The 18,210-nt window shown below is 44.9% G+C and overlaps 2 protein-coding genes and 1 non-coding gene across 3 annotated transcripts; 2 read left to right on the top strand and 1 right to left on the bottom strand.

Annotated features, from left to right (window-relative positions):
* Nucleotides 1-7,690: 7,690 nt before the first annotated feature.
* On the top strand, nucleotides 7,691-11,276 carry LOC124670664 (gibberellin 20 oxidase 2-like). The gene is made up of 2 exons (XM_047207137.1): nucleotides 7,691-8,070; nucleotides 10,694-11,276. Exons 1-2 carry the CDS (start codon nucleotides 7,691-7,693, stop codon nucleotides 11,274-11,276), a joined length of 963 nt encoding a protein of 320 aa, XP_047063093.1.
* Nucleotides 11,277-11,417: 141 nt separating this feature from the next.
* TRNAE-UUC lies at nucleotides 11,418-11,491 on the top strand. Its single transcript has one exon. It is a non-coding gene; the product is annotated as a tRNA-Glu (tRNA).
* A 1,924-nt stretch (nucleotides 11,492-13,415) lies between these two features.
* LOC124671002 (3-oxoacyl-[acyl-carrier-protein] synthase III, chloroplastic-like) lies at nucleotides 13,416-16,981 on the bottom strand. The gene is made up of 8 exons (XM_047207453.1): nucleotides 16,779-16,981; nucleotides 15,851-15,999; nucleotides 15,158-15,294; nucleotides 14,462-14,567; nucleotides 14,243-14,364; nucleotides 14,015-14,079; nucleotides 13,719-13,935; nucleotides 13,416-13,637 (listed from the first exon to the last, which is right to left on the bottom strand). The coding sequence occupies exons 1-8, from the start codon at nucleotides 16,979-16,981 to the stop codon at nucleotides 13,416-13,418; spliced, it is 1,221 nt and encodes a 406-aa protein (XP_047063409.1).
* Nucleotides 16,982-18,210: the final 1,229 nt, after the last annotated feature.

The following is an 18,210-nucleotide window of genomic DNA, read 5'->3' as shown; positions in this document are numbered from 1 at the left end:
GAGTTTTTGAAACGACAACAATTGCATGTTCTGCAAAGTAATGCAGTAGTTTCCGTGTTGCCCTCCATACTGCATATGCCAGTTTCTGATGGTGAGGATATCATTGATTTACAGGTGTGAGTATCTCGCTGAGGTAATAAACGGGGCATTGCACGCCATGTACTCTTCCTTCTTTTTCGCGTTCGACGACAAGGACAGAACTAACGACTTGAACAGTTGCAGCTATGTAAAGTAGCATTGGCTCCTTATCCCTTGGGGTTACGAGAACTGGAGAGGTCGACAGAACCTTCTTCAGTTTGTCGAAGGCATCTTGCGCCTCTGCCGTTCACTCGAAATTTTCAGATTTTTTCATCAGTTGGTAGAATGGTAAGGCCTTTTCTCCTAATTTTGCAATGAACCCACTAAGAGCTGACAATCGTCCCGCCAACTGCTGCACCTGCTGTAGACTTCTAGGTGGCTCCATATCAAGAACAGCTTTAATTTTTAAGGGATTAGCTTCTATCCCTCTAGCTGAAATAAAGTACCCGAGTACTTGACCTCCTGGCACCCCGAAGAAGCACTTCTTCGGGTTCAGCTTGATTTTGTATCTGTCGAGATTATCAAAGGTTTCCCTTAAATCGTCAATGAGCGTGGTCACATTTCTGGTTTTGACGATGATGTCATCAATGTAAACCTCGATATTACGGCCAATCTGCTCTCCGAGGCAAGCTTGCATGCACCGCTGATAAGTTGCGCCTGCATTTTTTAATCCGAAGGTCATGACGTTGTAGCAGTTTACAGCATGTGGAGTTATGAATGCAGTTAATTCCTGATCTTCTTTCTTGAGCTTGATCTGATTTTATCCCGAATATGCATTGAGAAAAGAGAGGCGATCGCAGCCTGCCGTAGAGTCGACTATTTGATCAATGCGAGGCAACGGGAAGTGATCCTTCGGGCAATGTTTGTTGAGACTTGTGTAGTCGATACACATGCGAAGAGTTGTTGTATCCTTGTTTGGCACCATGACTAGATTGGCTACCTACTCAGATTCCTTGAGCTCTCGAATAAAACCAGCTTTTTGGAGCCGATTGACTTCTTCGCCGGTGGCTTTTCTTTTTGGTTCTGAGAAACGACGCAATGTATGTTGCACTGGTTTGTCTTTGGGGTCAACGTTAAGGGCGTGCTCAGCGAGTTCCCTGGGAATACCTGGCATGTCGGATGGTTCCCATGCAAATATTTCCCAGCGCTCACGGAGGAACTCGATGAGCGCGCTTTCCTATGCGGTAGTAAGGTCTGCCGATACATTGACCGTCTTATTCGGGTCAGAGGGATGTACTTGATGCTTCTTCGCTTCCTTTGTAACGTCGAACTCGTCGAGTTTGGTGTTTCGATTATCAGCAGGTGGTTGTTTATGATCGGTGACTGCATCAATTGCATTGAGTTCCTCCTTGACTCCGAACTTAGAAGCGATCTTCTGAAACTCTCTGTTGCAGTTATCAGAACGAGAAAAACTCCCATGGACGGTTATTACTCTCCCATTATTGCCATGCATCTTTAGCTTCAAATACGCATAATGAGGAATCGCCATAAATTTCGCGAACGCTGGTCTGCCGACGATGGCGTGGTACTGTGATTCCCAATCGACTACCTCGAACTCGAGCTTCTCCTTTTTGAAATTACTAGGTGTGCCGAATACGACGTCTAGTGAGATTTTACCAAAGGGATAAGCGGGTCGGGTTGGAATGATGCTGTGGAAGCCAGTATCGGATTCTTTTAGCATATCGACCGATAATCCCATTGCTTTCATTGTGCTTGCAAACAAAAGATTTAAATCGCTTCATCCGTCCATGAATACTTTGCTCATGTCATATCCCCCAATCTGCGCTTCAAGGACTAGGGCAGCATGACCGGGCCTAGGAACGGTTGTCGGGTGATCTGCTCTGCTAAACAGGATGCTCTGACCGGACCAATCGATGTAATCAGGTACCGCTGCCATAGCTACCTCTGCGAATTTTATTTCTCGTGAAAACTTCTTGGCTTCTCTCTTCGAAAAATTGGTCTTATGAATCATGTTCACTTGACCTCGAGACGCAGAATAAACTTCGGTTGGTTTGTAAATATCTTCGCCCGGTGTATACTGTTGCGGGTAGCTGTAAGCTACTGCTCTTTTTTCTGCCGAACGAGTTTTTGCCTCTGATTCAGACCTTAACTCGTCACAGAACTGCTTAATGTCGAGGAACTGCCGACAATCTCTGAGTAAATGAGTGACCTTCTCGATGCTATCCTTCAGGTCGATGTAAGAGTGCAAATAGCATGGTGCGTTGATGTCTACGTGTGCTTCTATTCTTGTAGACAGTGTTGGGCCTCCAAGAGCAGAGGTTTGTAGAACAGCAGCAAGTTTCCCTTAAGTGGATCACCCAAGGTTTATCGAACTCAGGGAGGAAGAGGTCAAAGATATCCCTCTCAAGCAACCCTGCAATCACAGTACAAGAAGTCTCTTGTGTCCCTAACACACCTAATACACTTGTCAGATGTATAGATGCACTAGTTCGACGAAGAGATAGTGAAATACAAGTAGTATGGATGTATATGAGTGGTAATAGCAATCTGAATAAAATATGGCAGCGAGTAAACATGCAACAGAACAGTAAATAAACGGAGTTTCGATGCTCAGAAACAAGGCCTAGGGATCATACTTTCACTAGTGGACACTCTCAACATTGATCGCATAATAAAACCACTATACACTCTTTTGTTGGATGATGAACACCACTAATTGCGTAGGGCTACAAGAGCACCTCAATGCCGGAGTTAACAAGCTCCACAACATTCAATGTTCATATTTAAATAACCTTAGAGTGCATGACAGATCATTGCAATTACACTAAGTACTAACATAGCATGCACACTGTCACCATCACACTATGAAGGAGGAATAGATCACATCAATACTATCATAGCAATAATTAACTTCATAATCTATAAGAGATTACAATCATAACCTACGCCAAGTACTACACGATGCACACACTGTCACCATTACACCGTGGAGGAGGAATAGAGTACTTTAATAACATCACTAGAGTAACACATAGATGAATAGTGATGCAAAACTCATATGAATCTCAATCATGTAAGGCAGCTCATGAGATCATTGTATTGAAGTACATAGGAGAGAGATTAACCACATAGCTACCGGTACAACCCTTAGCCTCGATGGAGAACTACTCCCTCCTCATGGGAGACAACAGCGTTGATGAAGATGGCGGTGGTGTCGATGGAGAGGCCTTCCGGGGGCACTTCCCCGTCCCGGCGGCGTGCCGGAACAGAGACTCCTGTCCCCCAGATCTTGGCTTCGCGATGGCGGCGGCTCTGGAAGGTTTCTCGTACCGTGGCTTTTCCGTATCGAGGTTTTAGGTCAGGGACCTTTAAATAGGCGAAGAGGCGGAGTCGGAGGGCTGACGAGGCGGTGACACAATAAGGGGGCGCGGCCCAGGCCCTGGCCGCGCCGCCCTATCATCTGGTGGCCCTGTGGCCGCCCTCTGGTGGCTCTCGGGTGTTCTGGAAGCTTCGTGGAATTCTAAGATGATGGGCGTTGATTCCGTCCGATTCCGAGAATATTTCCTTACTAGGATTTCTGAAACCAAAAACAGCAGAAAATAGCAACTGGCCCTTCGGCATCTCGTCAATAGGTTAGTTCCGGAAAACGCATAAAATCATCATAAAGTGTGAACAAAACATGTGAGTATCATCATAAAAGTAGCATGGAACATAAGAAATTATAGATACGTTTGGGACGTATCATGCGTCAACCTGTTCCGTAGCCGATAAATTAGGCGTACGGACGCGGTTCTTGCTGGATTGCGCATTGTAGCATCCCTTCTCGCACTGTCGAAGGCGACTTGTGGCTCATTCTTCTTCCTCACGGCGTAGATCCCTTCGCCTCTTCCGTTGCTCCTCTCTGCTACAAAAGCGACTTCTGCTTTCGTCGTTGTTTCTGGGTAAACCTACTGAAGCTGTCAGTGGACCAATGGTTTCTGGAGCCGAAGTCCTTAGGCTTGACGCGTTTGAACTGGGAAGTCGGAGGAATCCTCTTGAATCGATGATGAAGTGAACCCCTCTGTAGGTTGTATCCATACCACAGCGAACCGAGTTTCTTGGACTTGAAGGCGTTGGTGAGTTCAACACAAACACTTCTGATGTGACTGGAGCTGCCGATGACGTGCCTTGTACCGACAGGGTTCCCACAGACGGCGCCAATTGTCGAGGGTACTTCTCGGCAATGCCCACCTTTTGGGACTTAGGGTTGACGGAATCCTGCTGACTGACACGAGACATCGGATACCAAACAAACGGGGAGAGAGATTTACCTAGGTTCGAGGCCCAGGATGAGGTAAAACCCCTTACTTCCTGCTTGTCTGCTCTTGATTATCGAGAATATTGGGTTACAATGGGGTAGCCGAAGGCTTCGACTATGAACTCGTCGAGAAGCTAAGATTTCGTATGACATAGCTCTAGACTTACGGTGGTTGTGGCTAAGTTGATTGTGTGTCCCTCGGCAGACCGTCTCCTGGCCCTTATATTGTGAGCCAGGTCTCGAGAGGTCTGTCCGGGTACGACCAGGTTACAAAGAGTTTTATGTCTAAACTTTCCTTGTTTTCTTCATCTTCTTGCCTTGTTCTTCAAAAATCCTTCTTTGGAACTGACATAACGGCCCACCTTGGTCGGTGTATGATCTTTATGGGTCCCTGGTTGAGCCGTAGGAGGTAGCGTAGTACTAGTTACCCGAAGGGAATTCCCACATCAGCAGTCATAGATTCAACACTAGCTTGCTTCCTCCTTGAGATGATATCGAGCCTCCTCATATCCCACCGCTCTCTGGTGAAGGAATGCATGGTGGTCGGATCCATCATCATCATCTTATTCTCCCCAGCAACGAGCTCCATCATAGCTCTCTTCTCCTCAAGTGCTAGCCTCATCTCTTTCAAGTCACGAATTGATTGCCACCTAGCTTGCTTCATCTCATTGGTGTTCTCACTTATGATCTTATTTGCTTCCATCGTATTCTATCCGGCTTCCCCTTGTTATTTCCTACTTCCTCATCACTCTCATCATCCAATAGTAGCATTGATCCTCATCACTCTCAATTTCAACTTGTCAACATGCTCGAGCAACTTCCATCTAAGACTTTATGTCTTGATAATTCCCTTGTAATACTTGAGTTCTCATTTTATCCATGCCATATTGCTTTTATCTTTTGTTTTCTTTATAATACTTGTCAAACTAAGACTTTGTAATAAATAGATGGGTCTGTCTTTGGATGGAGAGGCTAAGAGAGTACTCATACATTATGTAAAAAAAATTATTAGTTTTTATCACGTTAATTATAATGCAAATTATATCTTCTTTCCAACATAATTTTCTTAATCCCTTGGGCCACAATGGACAACTCATTCGGGCCCTTTTAATATATAGATTTATGACTTGGTCTATAAAGACATAAATTAATTTGACCAGTCAAGTAAAAAACCTATGATTCCTCAAAAATATGAACATTCATACCCCATACACAATTATTCTTATTTTACCTAAATCGCAAGACTAAGTAAGAATGACAAAGTATTTTAGTAATCTCAAGCAGTTGTTGATTAGTCAGGCACAACTCAGAGGGGCGTCTTTGTTTCTTTCTTGTTTTCTGGGCTTGTCTGTAAGACTTTTGTTTAATGCAATCAGGTCCTTCTTCGCAAAAAAAAAAAAAGCACAACCTTGTGTCTTTGTTTTCCTAAGTCGGGGAAGACAAATGGCTATTAGGAAAAGACATTTTCTATGCGATGCAATCATATGATATATCTTCAATTCTTCATCACATGCTTCACCTAAAATTGTTCAGGGACATGTTCTTGCTGCCTATTTGACAACGGAATTTCCTTCGCATCGAAACCTTCTTTTTGAAAAAAATTCTTTTTATCAACAAGAATATCTCTTAACTCACTTCTTGGAGGATCGGATGCCCAAAATAGGTTAACATATGATCAGGATTTTTTTATCTAATTCATTCTAAAAAAAAAAACTTTAGATTGATGAAAGTGTGAGACTTGCACTTGTTTTCAAATTATGTTCCAGAATCAACTTCTGTATAAGAATACTTAAGTTAAATTAGGATTGGAGAAATCAAAAATTACTATTTTTTATCAAATAAATATAGTTGAAGTTATGTATGTCTGATCACATTTTTCTTATTCTTTTAGGCCATAATGGACAATTCATCTATATTGATGACATGGCCAAATAGGATAAAACTTAATTTGACCAGTCAAGTAAAAAACTCACGGGTCCTCAAAAAATGTAAACATCCACATCTCGTACAAAAGTATTCTTTCTTTTGACGCAAATCATAGGACTGACAAACAAAGACTAAGTTGTTACCAATCTCAGTAGGTTGTTTTAAGTCGTACAAGATAAATGGCTAGTAAACAAGAGACATTTTTTCTCCCTTACATCATACGTTATCTCTCCATCACCTTTTTCAAATTAGAATTGTTTCGGGACCCGTCCTCGCTAGCTAGCTGCCTCTTTGACTTCGGAATTTCCTTCGCTTCAAGCCCTTCTATTTGTCCTTTTTATTTGCGTTGAAAGAATCTCTCTGATTCACTACTTCGAGGACCAGGGTGTTGACTGAGATTTTTCTTATATCTAAGTTCACCCTAAAATTTCACACCAAGCATGTTGATTTTAGTGCGAGACTTGTTTTTCATCAAGTTATGTTCCGAAATCAACTTATCTCTAAGAATATATATAATGCAAATTTACTCTAAAAATGTAGGGATTTGCTAGTTCTCACAACTTCGTGCTCACTCAAATCTTACACCATTTGACTCACATCGTGATTCGTGCTAGTTATGAGTTGCAAGATTAGTTGCAACTGAAATTTAATGACATTATCTAATTAAGAACAAAGTTATTTCTTAGCCGACTGAAAAATAGCCACATCCCTAAAAGTATGTAAGGCGGGTTAGGACTAGCGAAGAATGAGCTGGCACATCTTGAGGAGCGTTTCACCATCTTTAGAAACTAGAATTGGCCACACTAAGGATAAATGATTAACTTGTGGAGGCGTGCAGGATGGTGGAGCTGTCTCGCATCATGGTGACATCGACGGTAGGCTGGCGCGGTCAATGCGTTGATCTCACTTGGAGATGGGTTCGAGATAGATGGCGCACACCCTCGGGGTTTTGCTTTTTGGATGATGTGCGTTGGTGTACCGTCAGGAAGTATGACCTTGTTCTTGGTCACCCTCTTCGTCGTAGGTATAGCGAGTTACCGCTAAGAAGGTGGCTTCAAGTTGATCTTTGCATTCCCCTCTAAAGCATTGCGAATAATTTAATAAAACAGAGAGCTGTGTGGATGCAGAGGCTATGCTCCTTTATCCAAACAAAAAAAAACGTGCGGAGGCATCCTCGAACTTGAGAAGAGATCGCCACACGTGAGCCGTGATCTCATCTCACAGACGTCATGGTATGCTCTTTTTTCCCGTCTGCCACGGCGGATAGATGGAGCTTCAAACTTTGTCTATGACCGAGGCGAGACTAAATATCTGCTTATATACTGAAACTCTCCAATACTGACCATCTCATCTCTCGTTTAACCCCAAGTCATCGGTAACTAATTAACCCAGAACACGTACGTCGGCACTATCAGACCGATCGAGCACATGGCGGCAAGCAACGGCAGCACGATCCCCACGGTGGACCTCTCGCCGTTCTTCGTCGGCGACGACCTGGACGGCGTCGCCCGCGCCCGCGCCACCGAAGTGGTGCACGAGGCGTGCCAATCGTCGGGGTTCTTCCGCGTGGTGAACCACGGCGTGCCGCGCGAGCTCATGGCGTGCGCGCTGGAGCTTCAAGCATTGTTCTTCGCGCTCCCGGACGAGGAGAAGGCCAAGGTGCGGCCCGCCGAGGGGACGACCTCCCCGCCCTTCCCGGCAGGGCACGCGCGGCAGCCCACGCACTCCGTCGACAAGAACGAGCTGCTGCTCGTGCTCCATCCGAAGCTCTGGCTCAACCTGTACCCCGCTGAGCCAGCCGGATTCAGGTCAGCTTTTGGAGTAGTTTGTTGCCTCCTGTGTTTGGAGTTTCGGCTGATTTTGCTGCCACCGAGCTCCACTCCATCCTTATTGAACTGCGTACGTGGTTGTTTTGTTATATGATTCTCAGTTTTGTTTACTAACGACATGGGCGTGCGAAGCACATGCAGTCCCCGAGTAGATCCCGGGCGTACCCAAGTTGACCCAACAAGTGCACAGGACACTGGGTCCAAACCTACTTCTTCGATATATCAGAGCAAGTCTAACGGACCAGCAAAGACGGCTAGGCATCACAAAAAATGACGATTCTTGGCTATATTACCTCTGTTGCTCAAAACACAACGTATAAATTTTCTGCAGAGTCAAACATCATATAGTCTGATTAAGTTAAACAAAAAATAATCAATAAACACAATAATATAGATATATGATATATATGAAAGTATATTTCATATTTTACCTAATGAGATTGATTAGACACCGTAAATGATGACGGTTTTTCGGTAAAGTTGATCAAACTTACATCATTTGACTTTTGACCAAATTTATACGCCTTCTTTTGAGAAATAAAGGGAGTAGCACAACAGCATCGGCAACCCGCTCAGAAAAATCGGGAGCTTCGCACATCTCCAAGCCTAAAGGATGCTCTGCATCGGCAACTAATGCATCGTCGCCTTCCTTCCCCACGCGTCGAAAGGGCTCCCGCATTGGCTTTGAGTTGTGCCTCACCAGGCAAATATATTCCCTTCTCGGTGTTAATTTTGCGCCATCGCCACCCTTTCTCGATGTGCCCCCACCTCCCCTTCTCAGTGCGCCTAAATTACCAGCGGATCCTAGCCAGCTAAAGAGGGTCAGATATAGTGAGGGACATAGAAGAAAACAGAAGAAAGGAGGGGGAGGGGGGAGGGAATGAGTGGGGAGGCCCAAGAAAGGGGGATTCAAGTTGGGCAGGGGAAGGGGGAGAGGCCAAGATAGAAGGGACATGAGGCAAGTGGAGAGAGAGAGAGAGGGGAAGGGAGGGAGGGAGGGAGGGAGGGAGAGGGGGAGGGAGGGAAAGAGATTTGCTAGTTATTAAAACTACCCCTTGTGGTAATTAAAAGTGAGTAACAAAAGTATCACTAGTACTAACCAAATCGGGGGAGGGGAGGTTACGATGGCACCGGACTAGGAAAGGAGAGGGTGCCTTGAGGGCACGACAGAAGTGGCAGGAGGTTCATGACATTGGGTTTGAATCGTGTTATCTTGCATACACGGAAAAGGGTGCAACATAAGTAGCTTTTTTTGTCTAAAAGATCTAAACGGAACATGCGCTAACCTATTAGCCAACTATAGAGATGACCGTTATAGCTTACCAACGATCTACCACTTATTATTAATGGGATACGAATATGATTTGCTAGTGGTGGTGTGGCCTCACTAATGGGCAACCACGGACATCCCTAAGTGTTAGGGTGTTTCTCAATAATATAACAACCAAATGTCTTTTTCTCATGTTGCTTAGGGTGGCTAAGAAGATGATGTTGGGATCCCGTGGCGTTGATGGGCAACAGTTAGCCAGTTAGCAGTGTGTTGCACTGTTGTGGGCTCGCGTAGACCCGTTAGTTCAGACCGATTACGAGAGATAAGTTTTCTTTTCTATTGTGTTAGTGTGTCACCATATCTACGGTGCTAATAACTAGTCATGTTCATTTTCAACTTGTCTTGAGATTATCAGAAACTGACAGGTTTGTTTATGCATTTATATATAGTCACTGAAATAAAAGTACCTTCCATGGGAAAGTGGGAAGGATGGAGATTTCATATTACTCATATTAGTCGTACTAAAAGTTTTGTGGGTCACGCCTTAGATAGTTTTGGACGAGAGGAGTTCCGCTCCCTTGGGTTTGGAGGACAATGTAGACCTGTTTACGACAGATTGTCTATGCGTAATCTCCACAAATAAGTGTTCGCACTTTTAGTTGAGTTTGACCAAGTCCATAAACAAGATAGCAATATTTATAACACCAAATTAAATATTATTAGATGCATCGTAAAATGTAGTTTATAATATACTGATCGGAAAACTTCAAATGGAGGCCGAGAGCTCTTTATTTTTGAACATCCAAAATTCAAATTTCAAAATTTTGAAAAATCTGAATCAAAATTCTAGAGATAGCCAATGATGTATACTACAATGGTGCAAAATCTCAATACAAACTACTCTATATTCTAGGCTATACAAAAATGTCAAATTCTAACAAAGTTTACGAATAGTACACATTTCAATACTACTAATTTTGTCAAAAAAAATTCAATTTCATGTAGCGTATAATACAAATCAGTTTGCATTGAGATTTTGCATTATATGTAGCACACATCATTGGCTACCTCTAGGATTTTGCTTCAGATTTTTTTTAAACATTGAAATACGAATTTTGAGTTTTTTTAAAATAAAGAGCTACATGTAGCTTGGCCTCCGAAACGTCACACACTGTACTGATCTTGTTATAAAAATTGCTCATTTTCTATGAAGTTCATCAAACATAAAAAAAGCTTCCTCAGATCACCACTCGAAAGAAAAAAAAAATGAAAAAAGTTGACTTAACATTTCCATGATCGTTTGGAAAGAAAACTCATCTCATGCATCCTCAGGGAGGCGCTGGTGGAGTGCCACGCCAAGCTCACCGAGCTGGCGCTCCTCATCCAGGAGCTTCTGAACGACTGCCTGGGCCTGCCAACGGGCTTCCTCCGGGAGTACAACGACGACCGCACCTTCGACTTCATGTCGGCGCGGCACTCCTTCCCGGCAACGAAGGAGGAGAACACGGGCACCCGCCCACACCAGGACATCAGCTGCGTCTCCTTCGTCGTGCAGGACGGCGTCGGGGGCCTGGAGGTCCTCGGGCCCGACGGCGACTGGGCGCCCGTGGAGCCCGTCGAGGGCAGCATCGTCGTCAACATAGGCGACGTCGTGCAGGTGCTCAGCAACGGCAAGTTCAGGAGCGTCATGCACCGGGTGGTGAGGAACCCGGCGGCGCACCGGTACTCGCTCGTCTTCTTCCTCAACGTCCACGGCGACAAGTGGGTCGAGCCGCTGCCTCAGCTCGTCGGCGAGGCGCCGCGGTACAGTGGGTTCAAGTACGGCGACTACCTGCAGCTGCGCGCGAGGTACACCAAGGCCTACCAGCTGCTAAAGCCCGTGGACCTCGTGGACATCACCCATTACGCGATCTAGCCGTGAAAGCGGACATGTAGTACCCATACGCGCATTTTCCGGCTCTTAATTTTCGTGTCCTATGTGCTGTAAAGTGAATGAAGCATCTCCCTAATAAGGTGGACCCTGGTAAATATGGTCAATCATGTTAATAGGCACCAATCCATTATCGTCCAGCCCGGTTAGGATACCTGGCTTTCACCCAGGCGACCCGGGTTCAAATCCCGGTAATGGAGATATGCTTTTTTGTTAATATCTTTGGACTTCTTAAAATTTCTACACTACAACCCGTGTTCAAATCTCTGTAATGGAGATACCTTTTTGTTATATCGTTTGGACTTTTTAAATTTTGTAGTACAGTAATACACTTTGGGTCCATGCATTGGCAACTGAATTAATGCTTTGCATTACTCTCCTTATCTGATAGACTTGATGCATTCCTGTATTCCTCGTCCTTTTGTTATTTCGTTTGGACTTTCTAAATTTTCTACTACCACCCGGGTTCAAATCCCTGTAATGGTGATACCTTTCTGTTATTTCGATTGGACTTTTAAAAGTTTATACTACAGTAATACACTTGGGTCTATGCATAATGCATTGGCAGCTGAATTAGTGCTTTGCATTACTCCCCTTATCTGATACACTTGTTGCATTCCCGTATTCCTCGTCTTGGGCTCACAAGATGCAATTTGAGGTCCTCATAAACTTCACCATGCCTTTTATGCTTTTGAATATCGTGGGCAACTTTCAAATGCAATTTTTTTGTTTGGTTTGTGCTTCAAAATAGAGCGTGGGCGATGGATAAGCTTGATCAGGGTGGCAAAATTGTGGCAATTGAAAACTTTGCAATCAAATCCAAGTACCCGCCATCCACCTCCGTTTCACTTGCTGGTTTAGTAAGAGACTTTGGACAAACTCAAACAATGGCTTGCCCTCGTCGATGTCAACCCTAGTGTGTGGCATGAAGCTCAAACCGTACACGAGTGGTGGAGATATTTTGTGCAAAAAAATGAGCAATCTTGAAAGGTGATGCCTTCTCTAGCTAAGGTTGTGTCTTGGAAAGTTCGGAAGGAGAGAAATGCTCGTGTACTTCGAAATTATTCCTCCACCGCTTTTTATGGTTGTTGCTAGAATTAGAAAGCAGGCGGCTATGTGGACTTTGGCGGGGGCTAAAGCGTTTAGTATGTAATCCCTTGATCGCTTTGGCTTGTAAGTTGTAACACGCTTAAATTTCTTCTCTAATAAAATTGGATAGTCTTTCGCCTTGTTTTCTTAAAATAAATGATGCAATTAGTAGCTTTGCTCATCATAGCACGATGGCATTCAAATTTCATCAGATTTTCACGGTTCACTAAATTATTGTCGCATTCCTTTTCCCTTTTCTTCTTTATTCTGAGGGATTCTTTTTCCCTTTTCTTGTTCACTCATTTCTAGCGAAAATGAACCTATAAACTCTTCATTAGCATTGCTCGGTATAGCGGGGTGGCAGGCTGGCAGCTGGGTCCATGCACTGGCAACCGAATTATAGCTTGGATTCTTGCCCCTTTCTGGTTCACTTGCAGCATCTTCTGAATGCACAAACCAGTTATTAACTTTGCTCAGAGGGAAATGGCATTTTTCGTATTGAGATTTGAACTTGTAACAGTTTCTGAAGTAACGGAATTAAACAAAAAGAACTCTTTACCAGCTTTGCTCAGCATATAACAAATCATAGTATATCTTAGTCCTTGTAGTACATGTTTATTTATGAAATGCCATAACATGGACCACAGTTCAATGGAAATGCCAGAGAAAACCTTGCTAAGGAGGCCCATTACCACTTTACAATGTAATAATCTCCTTTCAATTCCTCATCCAACATGCAAAATGCTCCCGCACACCACTACTACTACTACTACAGTGAACTAGTAGTAGTTATACAAACTCACAGCTAACCAATAACCGCAATGACAACCAAGCTGTGTAACGGACCAAACTGCCAAAGGAATAGATGAATAAGGCAAAGTGCCACTGTGTTCATGCACAAGAACAGTATAAAAGAAAATATACCAGGCAGTGAAAGGGTAAATCACCCTGTAAAGGCTTAAAACCTAGAGCCATACAGGCAAAAGCTTCGGAACCGGTGTTTGATTTGTTGTGATTGTTGGCCGCGCAAAACAGTTAGCCCCATTTGACAATAGCAGAACCCCAGGTAAGTCCAGCACCAAAACCCGATGCCGCGATAATATCACCCTTCTTCACCTTCCCGCCACGAACAGCCTCATCCAATGCTAATGGAATTGATGCCGCACTGGAGTTGCCGTAATTAGCAAGATTAGAAATAACCTTTTCTGATGGGATTGACAACCGAGTAGCAGCAGCATCGATAATCCGCTGGTTAGCCTGTAACATGAGGGGGTTGGGGGTGGTCAATTAGATCGATCCTTAGGGTCAAACATTTTTCATCATCGACAGGATACTCACTTGGTGAAGCAACAACCAATCAATACTGGAGGCAGGTAGGCTGGCCTCTTCTAGTGCCTTCTCAATGGACTGTGGCACGCAACGTACAGCAAAGCGAAAAACTTCTTTTCCGTTCATTTCAATGCACGAGAAAGTCCCCTTCTTTGGTGGGAAACCAGGGACGCCATTGGTATTGGACAAGATCGACTCAGCGTTCGAGCCTGAGCAATGCAGGTGCCTGCATAAGTTTAACAGCTAACATAAGAAAGTGACCTTAAAGAAAGATTTCATCAAAACTTTATAGAAATAAATCATACTTTTGCCCGTTGCCATCGCTTTGAGCACAAAAACCTAGCAAGCCATCTTCTTCAGGACTGCATGCCTGCAACACTGAGGATTAGAAAGTACACAAAAGAAGAAAGATTTTGCAAACTAGAATGCTACACCACCCAACACTTCATGCCTGTGATATAGCCAATTGCGTTGTCTTACCCAACAGGCTATGCAGAAAGCCACCCAACATTTCAGCTAGAAATAAGAAATACCTGGACCAAAACAGCACCAGCAGCATCACCAAAGAGGATGCATGTACCTCTGTCTGTCCAGTCCACATATTGTGAAAGAGCATCTGCACCAACTACTAGGACATTCTGATAATTACCACCACCTACAATAGTAGCATATATCAACCCAACATAATAGCTACATTAATCCAACAAGGCACTGAATACCAACTTCCTGTCGATATTTAACAATGGAATTACCTTTGATAAACTGAGTAGCTGTAATCAAACCAATAATGAATCCACTACAGGCAGCGGTGATATCAAAGCCAAGTGTCTTTGTGCTGCACCCCAGCTCCGCCAGCACCTGTTTACATTTTATCCAGTTATTATGCGAAATCAAGCACAGTAATATTCAAAAAGCCTAGAACAGTGTAATAGTTATGATCAAAACAGATAGAACACAACATTAACAGTACTGAACATAAAAAAACAAAACTTAAATAAAAATGAAAACAAATACAAAGATCCTTACATAATGAATATATTATTTAACTCCTTCCATGAACAATAGGATGTTCCAGAAAGCATGCCAGTAACATATTTTTTGTTTTGGTATGTTAGAACTTAAAAGTATATCAAGATAGCCATCACGAATTCAGCATTGCAAGATTTATTATGAAATATAAATCCATCTTATCAATTCGCTGTCATGTATAACATACTTCGAACAGCAATTCCTCAGATAAATTTAACAATAAAATTGCACCCGCTCCATCCAACTTATGATACAGAGTAAAACAAAAGGTAAGTAGATTCTCACACATGAATTGGCTTGCATTAAATGCAGGAGTACACAGTAGCTCAAAAATATCACTGTTTCAAATAACAGAAATAGTTTCCAAAGTATGAGAACTATTGTATTGTCGAGAAAAGGCAGGGTTTGCATAGCCATACCTGACCAGCAGCACCAAATAGATCATCCGGAGTAGATGTGCAGAACAGAACAAGGTCGACATCTTCAGGTCTTACTTGAGCCATCTCAAGAGCCCTTTGTGCTGCCAGAACTGCAAGCCCTCCCAGTGTTTCATCTCCTAACACATTTGAAAAATACAAATTACCCCCAGAAACATAGAGAAATGAATGTCTGGAAAATGGAAACATTATGGCTCCTAACGTTTTGACAACAAGATCTGGGTACCTACCTAGTAGGGAGTACATACTTAGACAAAATTGTATTAATCACACCTATACAGTTAGGTACATTGACATATGTGCATGGACTTGGAAAAAACCTGTGAAAAGTGCTGCATCTATATGTATCGAAATTAGTGTCCAGTAAAGTACCAAGTACCAGCATGTACATTTATTTTCTAGATAGATTCTTTATTATCTTTATGCTTGTGACTGTGTAACATGATGTTAATATTCACTTAGCTTTAATGGAAAATAGTGCTTAAAGATAAAACTTATGCTCATCTATTACGATTACCATCAGGATCAGCATTTGTATGACCTAAAACTATTTCAAGCAAAATGTGTGATGCCACATATCATCCATAAGTGATAACCTAGCTAAGAGAACTGGACATAAACACTCGGCCAAACCAGCTTAGTGAAAGAGGAAGGAGACAGGCGAATCGAAAGTACCTGAAAGAACTCGCCTGCTCCGAATCCCGGTGCGCGTTGCGATCCACTCATCTGACGTTTCAACCACTTTTGAGAGGTCATCATTTGAGATGGTAAGTGACGGAACGGCCGACCCGCATCCAACGAGCTTCGAACCCATACCGGCCACCCTGCGATTTCAAATTAACGTAAAGACATCTCCTGCAACTATAAATCCCCTCCAAAATCAATAATTGTAGATCAATGAGTCGACCCCAGTACTACAGTTGGATCAACACAAGCAATAGAATTGTGGCATTGCCTACACCACAGTGAGCTACAGAAATAGCATCATCTGCCACCTCATTTATGGTCATAGGAACCACGAGCTAGCATCTGCATAGCTCCATGCACGAGGGCTGCCTATCCTGGTGTCAAGCAGTGCCACTAGCGGGCTGGGCATCTTGGCACCATCCTTGTGTAGTAGCACCGAAGCTTCTGAACAGTGGTGACAGCCTGAGCTGACTACATAGAAGTGCTGCATTTCGATCTTAAGATGCCTGAATAAACCCGTAGTGGTACCAAAAAGTAAGCCACCTTTCGCAGTTAGCGCCAACCGTTCTACCAAGCCCCATAAATGCGAAACTGCCACGGGGAAATGTAAATCTCCTACTACCGAAAAGCCTTTCACTAAATATAACCCCCAAATTACATGAGCAAAGGCATGATTCAAACCAAAACCCAAGGCAAATCGAAATCATGGAGGAATTAACACATCATCCCAACAAAAATGAACCGAGAATCGGGAAATGGGAACTGGGGAGGGGCATCATCTTCCTTGGTAACCGCGAATATATAGCATAAAACATCCCAGCTCTGACGCGAGTAAACGATCCCCAACTCAGGCAGCAAGCAGAAGCAATCGCATCTCGCGGGCCTCGCCATTGCAGGTAGTGAGTTGGGGGTTTACCTCGGGGTGCGGGGCTTGGTGGCAGCCGTCTCGACGACGCCGTTGTCAGTGGCAGAGGCGCAGCACCGGAGCTTCGCGGCCGCCGCCGCCGCCGCCAGCTGCGAGTGGGATCGGAGGAAGCCGACGCGGTGCGCGGCGCGCGCCCGCGCGGCGGGGAGGGCGGCGGCGGCCCACGGCGGCGCGATGCCGGAGGCGGCGACCATGGCGCGGGCAGCCGGAGATCTCGCGGCGGCGGCGGCGGCCCCCAGTTGGGAAGAGTGAGGAGGTAATCAATCAGCTGCGGGGAGAAGGAGGGCGGGGATGTGGAGGCGGCGGCGGCGGGGGCGAGTGTGGCATGCGGGGGGTGGTGGGCGGTGGGATATAGAGGAGGCGGCGGCGGTAGGAACGGTGGGCGGTGGTGATGGTTGCGAGGGGGGTGGGGCCGCTGGGGGGAGGAGGGAGCTTCGAAAGCTCCGCCCGGAGGTGGAGGAGGTTTTTTAAGGGAAGGCGATGTGCTGGGTGACTGCCCTTCCCTGACACAATCTATGCGGGCTGCCTCTGCCTGCCTGTGGGTAGAGAGTATGTAGTTTTTCGCGTGCGTTCTCGGGGAAAGCGGAGGGGATCCATCCATCATCGAGGTTATGGATTGAGCGTCAGCGCTGTCACAGCCACAAGTCACCGACTTGCTGTCACTTACAAGTCGGGTCAGGTGAAACCCTTCATTATGCGGCTCCACATGGCCCACTGTAAGTGACACGAAGTCGCTGACTTTGTGCGGCTAGCAAGTCACTCGAGCTCAATCCCGAGGTTATCGGCTGGACTAGCGAGTTTTTTTATTTCAAACTCAGTACAGACCGTATATTGTTGGCGATTTGCACAAAAATAACCCAAAAGTGAAAGAAAAGCAAAGACTGACCCTCCGCGAAACTATTTCATCCATCTAACCCTTTTGTGTGGCGCCCTTCCATCGGCGCCACACATGCCAGTGTGGCGCCCCTCCTGTCGGCGCCACTCTCCCAGCCGACGTGGCGCCCTCGACGCTGAGCTGGTGCGCCGATCCGACGTGGCAGGATGTGTGGCGCCCCTCCCATCGGCGCCACACATGCACTTATAATTCCAAAACATACTGTGAGACAATTCGTCTGGGACTTAGCCGTTTTGGCGAGGCTCTATGTGTGACGTCGATACCACGGCCGTCACACTAGCATGTGTGGCGCCGATGTCACGGGCGCCACACAAAGAGCCTCGCCAAAACGGCTAAGGACTTATCGTCCGGAGCCCTGGATGTTTTCGACCCAATAGTTGATATAGGTTGGCATGTGTGGCACCGATGCCGCGGGCGCCACACAGTGCAGTGTGGCGCCAGTGTGCAGGGCACCACACATTGACTTGTGTTAAAAACATGAAAAATCCTACCAAACTACAACAGTTTTGAGTACAACATTGGACACAA

This window comes from Lolium rigidum, chromosome 7, assembly GCF_022539505.1.
Source record: "Lolium rigidum isolate FL_2022 chromosome 7, APGP_CSIRO_Lrig_0.1, whole genome shotgun sequence".
Taxonomy (NCBI): Eukaryota; Viridiplantae; Streptophyta; class Magnoliopsida; order Poales; family Poaceae; genus Lolium; species Lolium rigidum.
The sequence above is the reverse complement of the archived record's forward strand: the minus strand, read 5'-3'. Positions and strand labels throughout refer to the sequence as shown.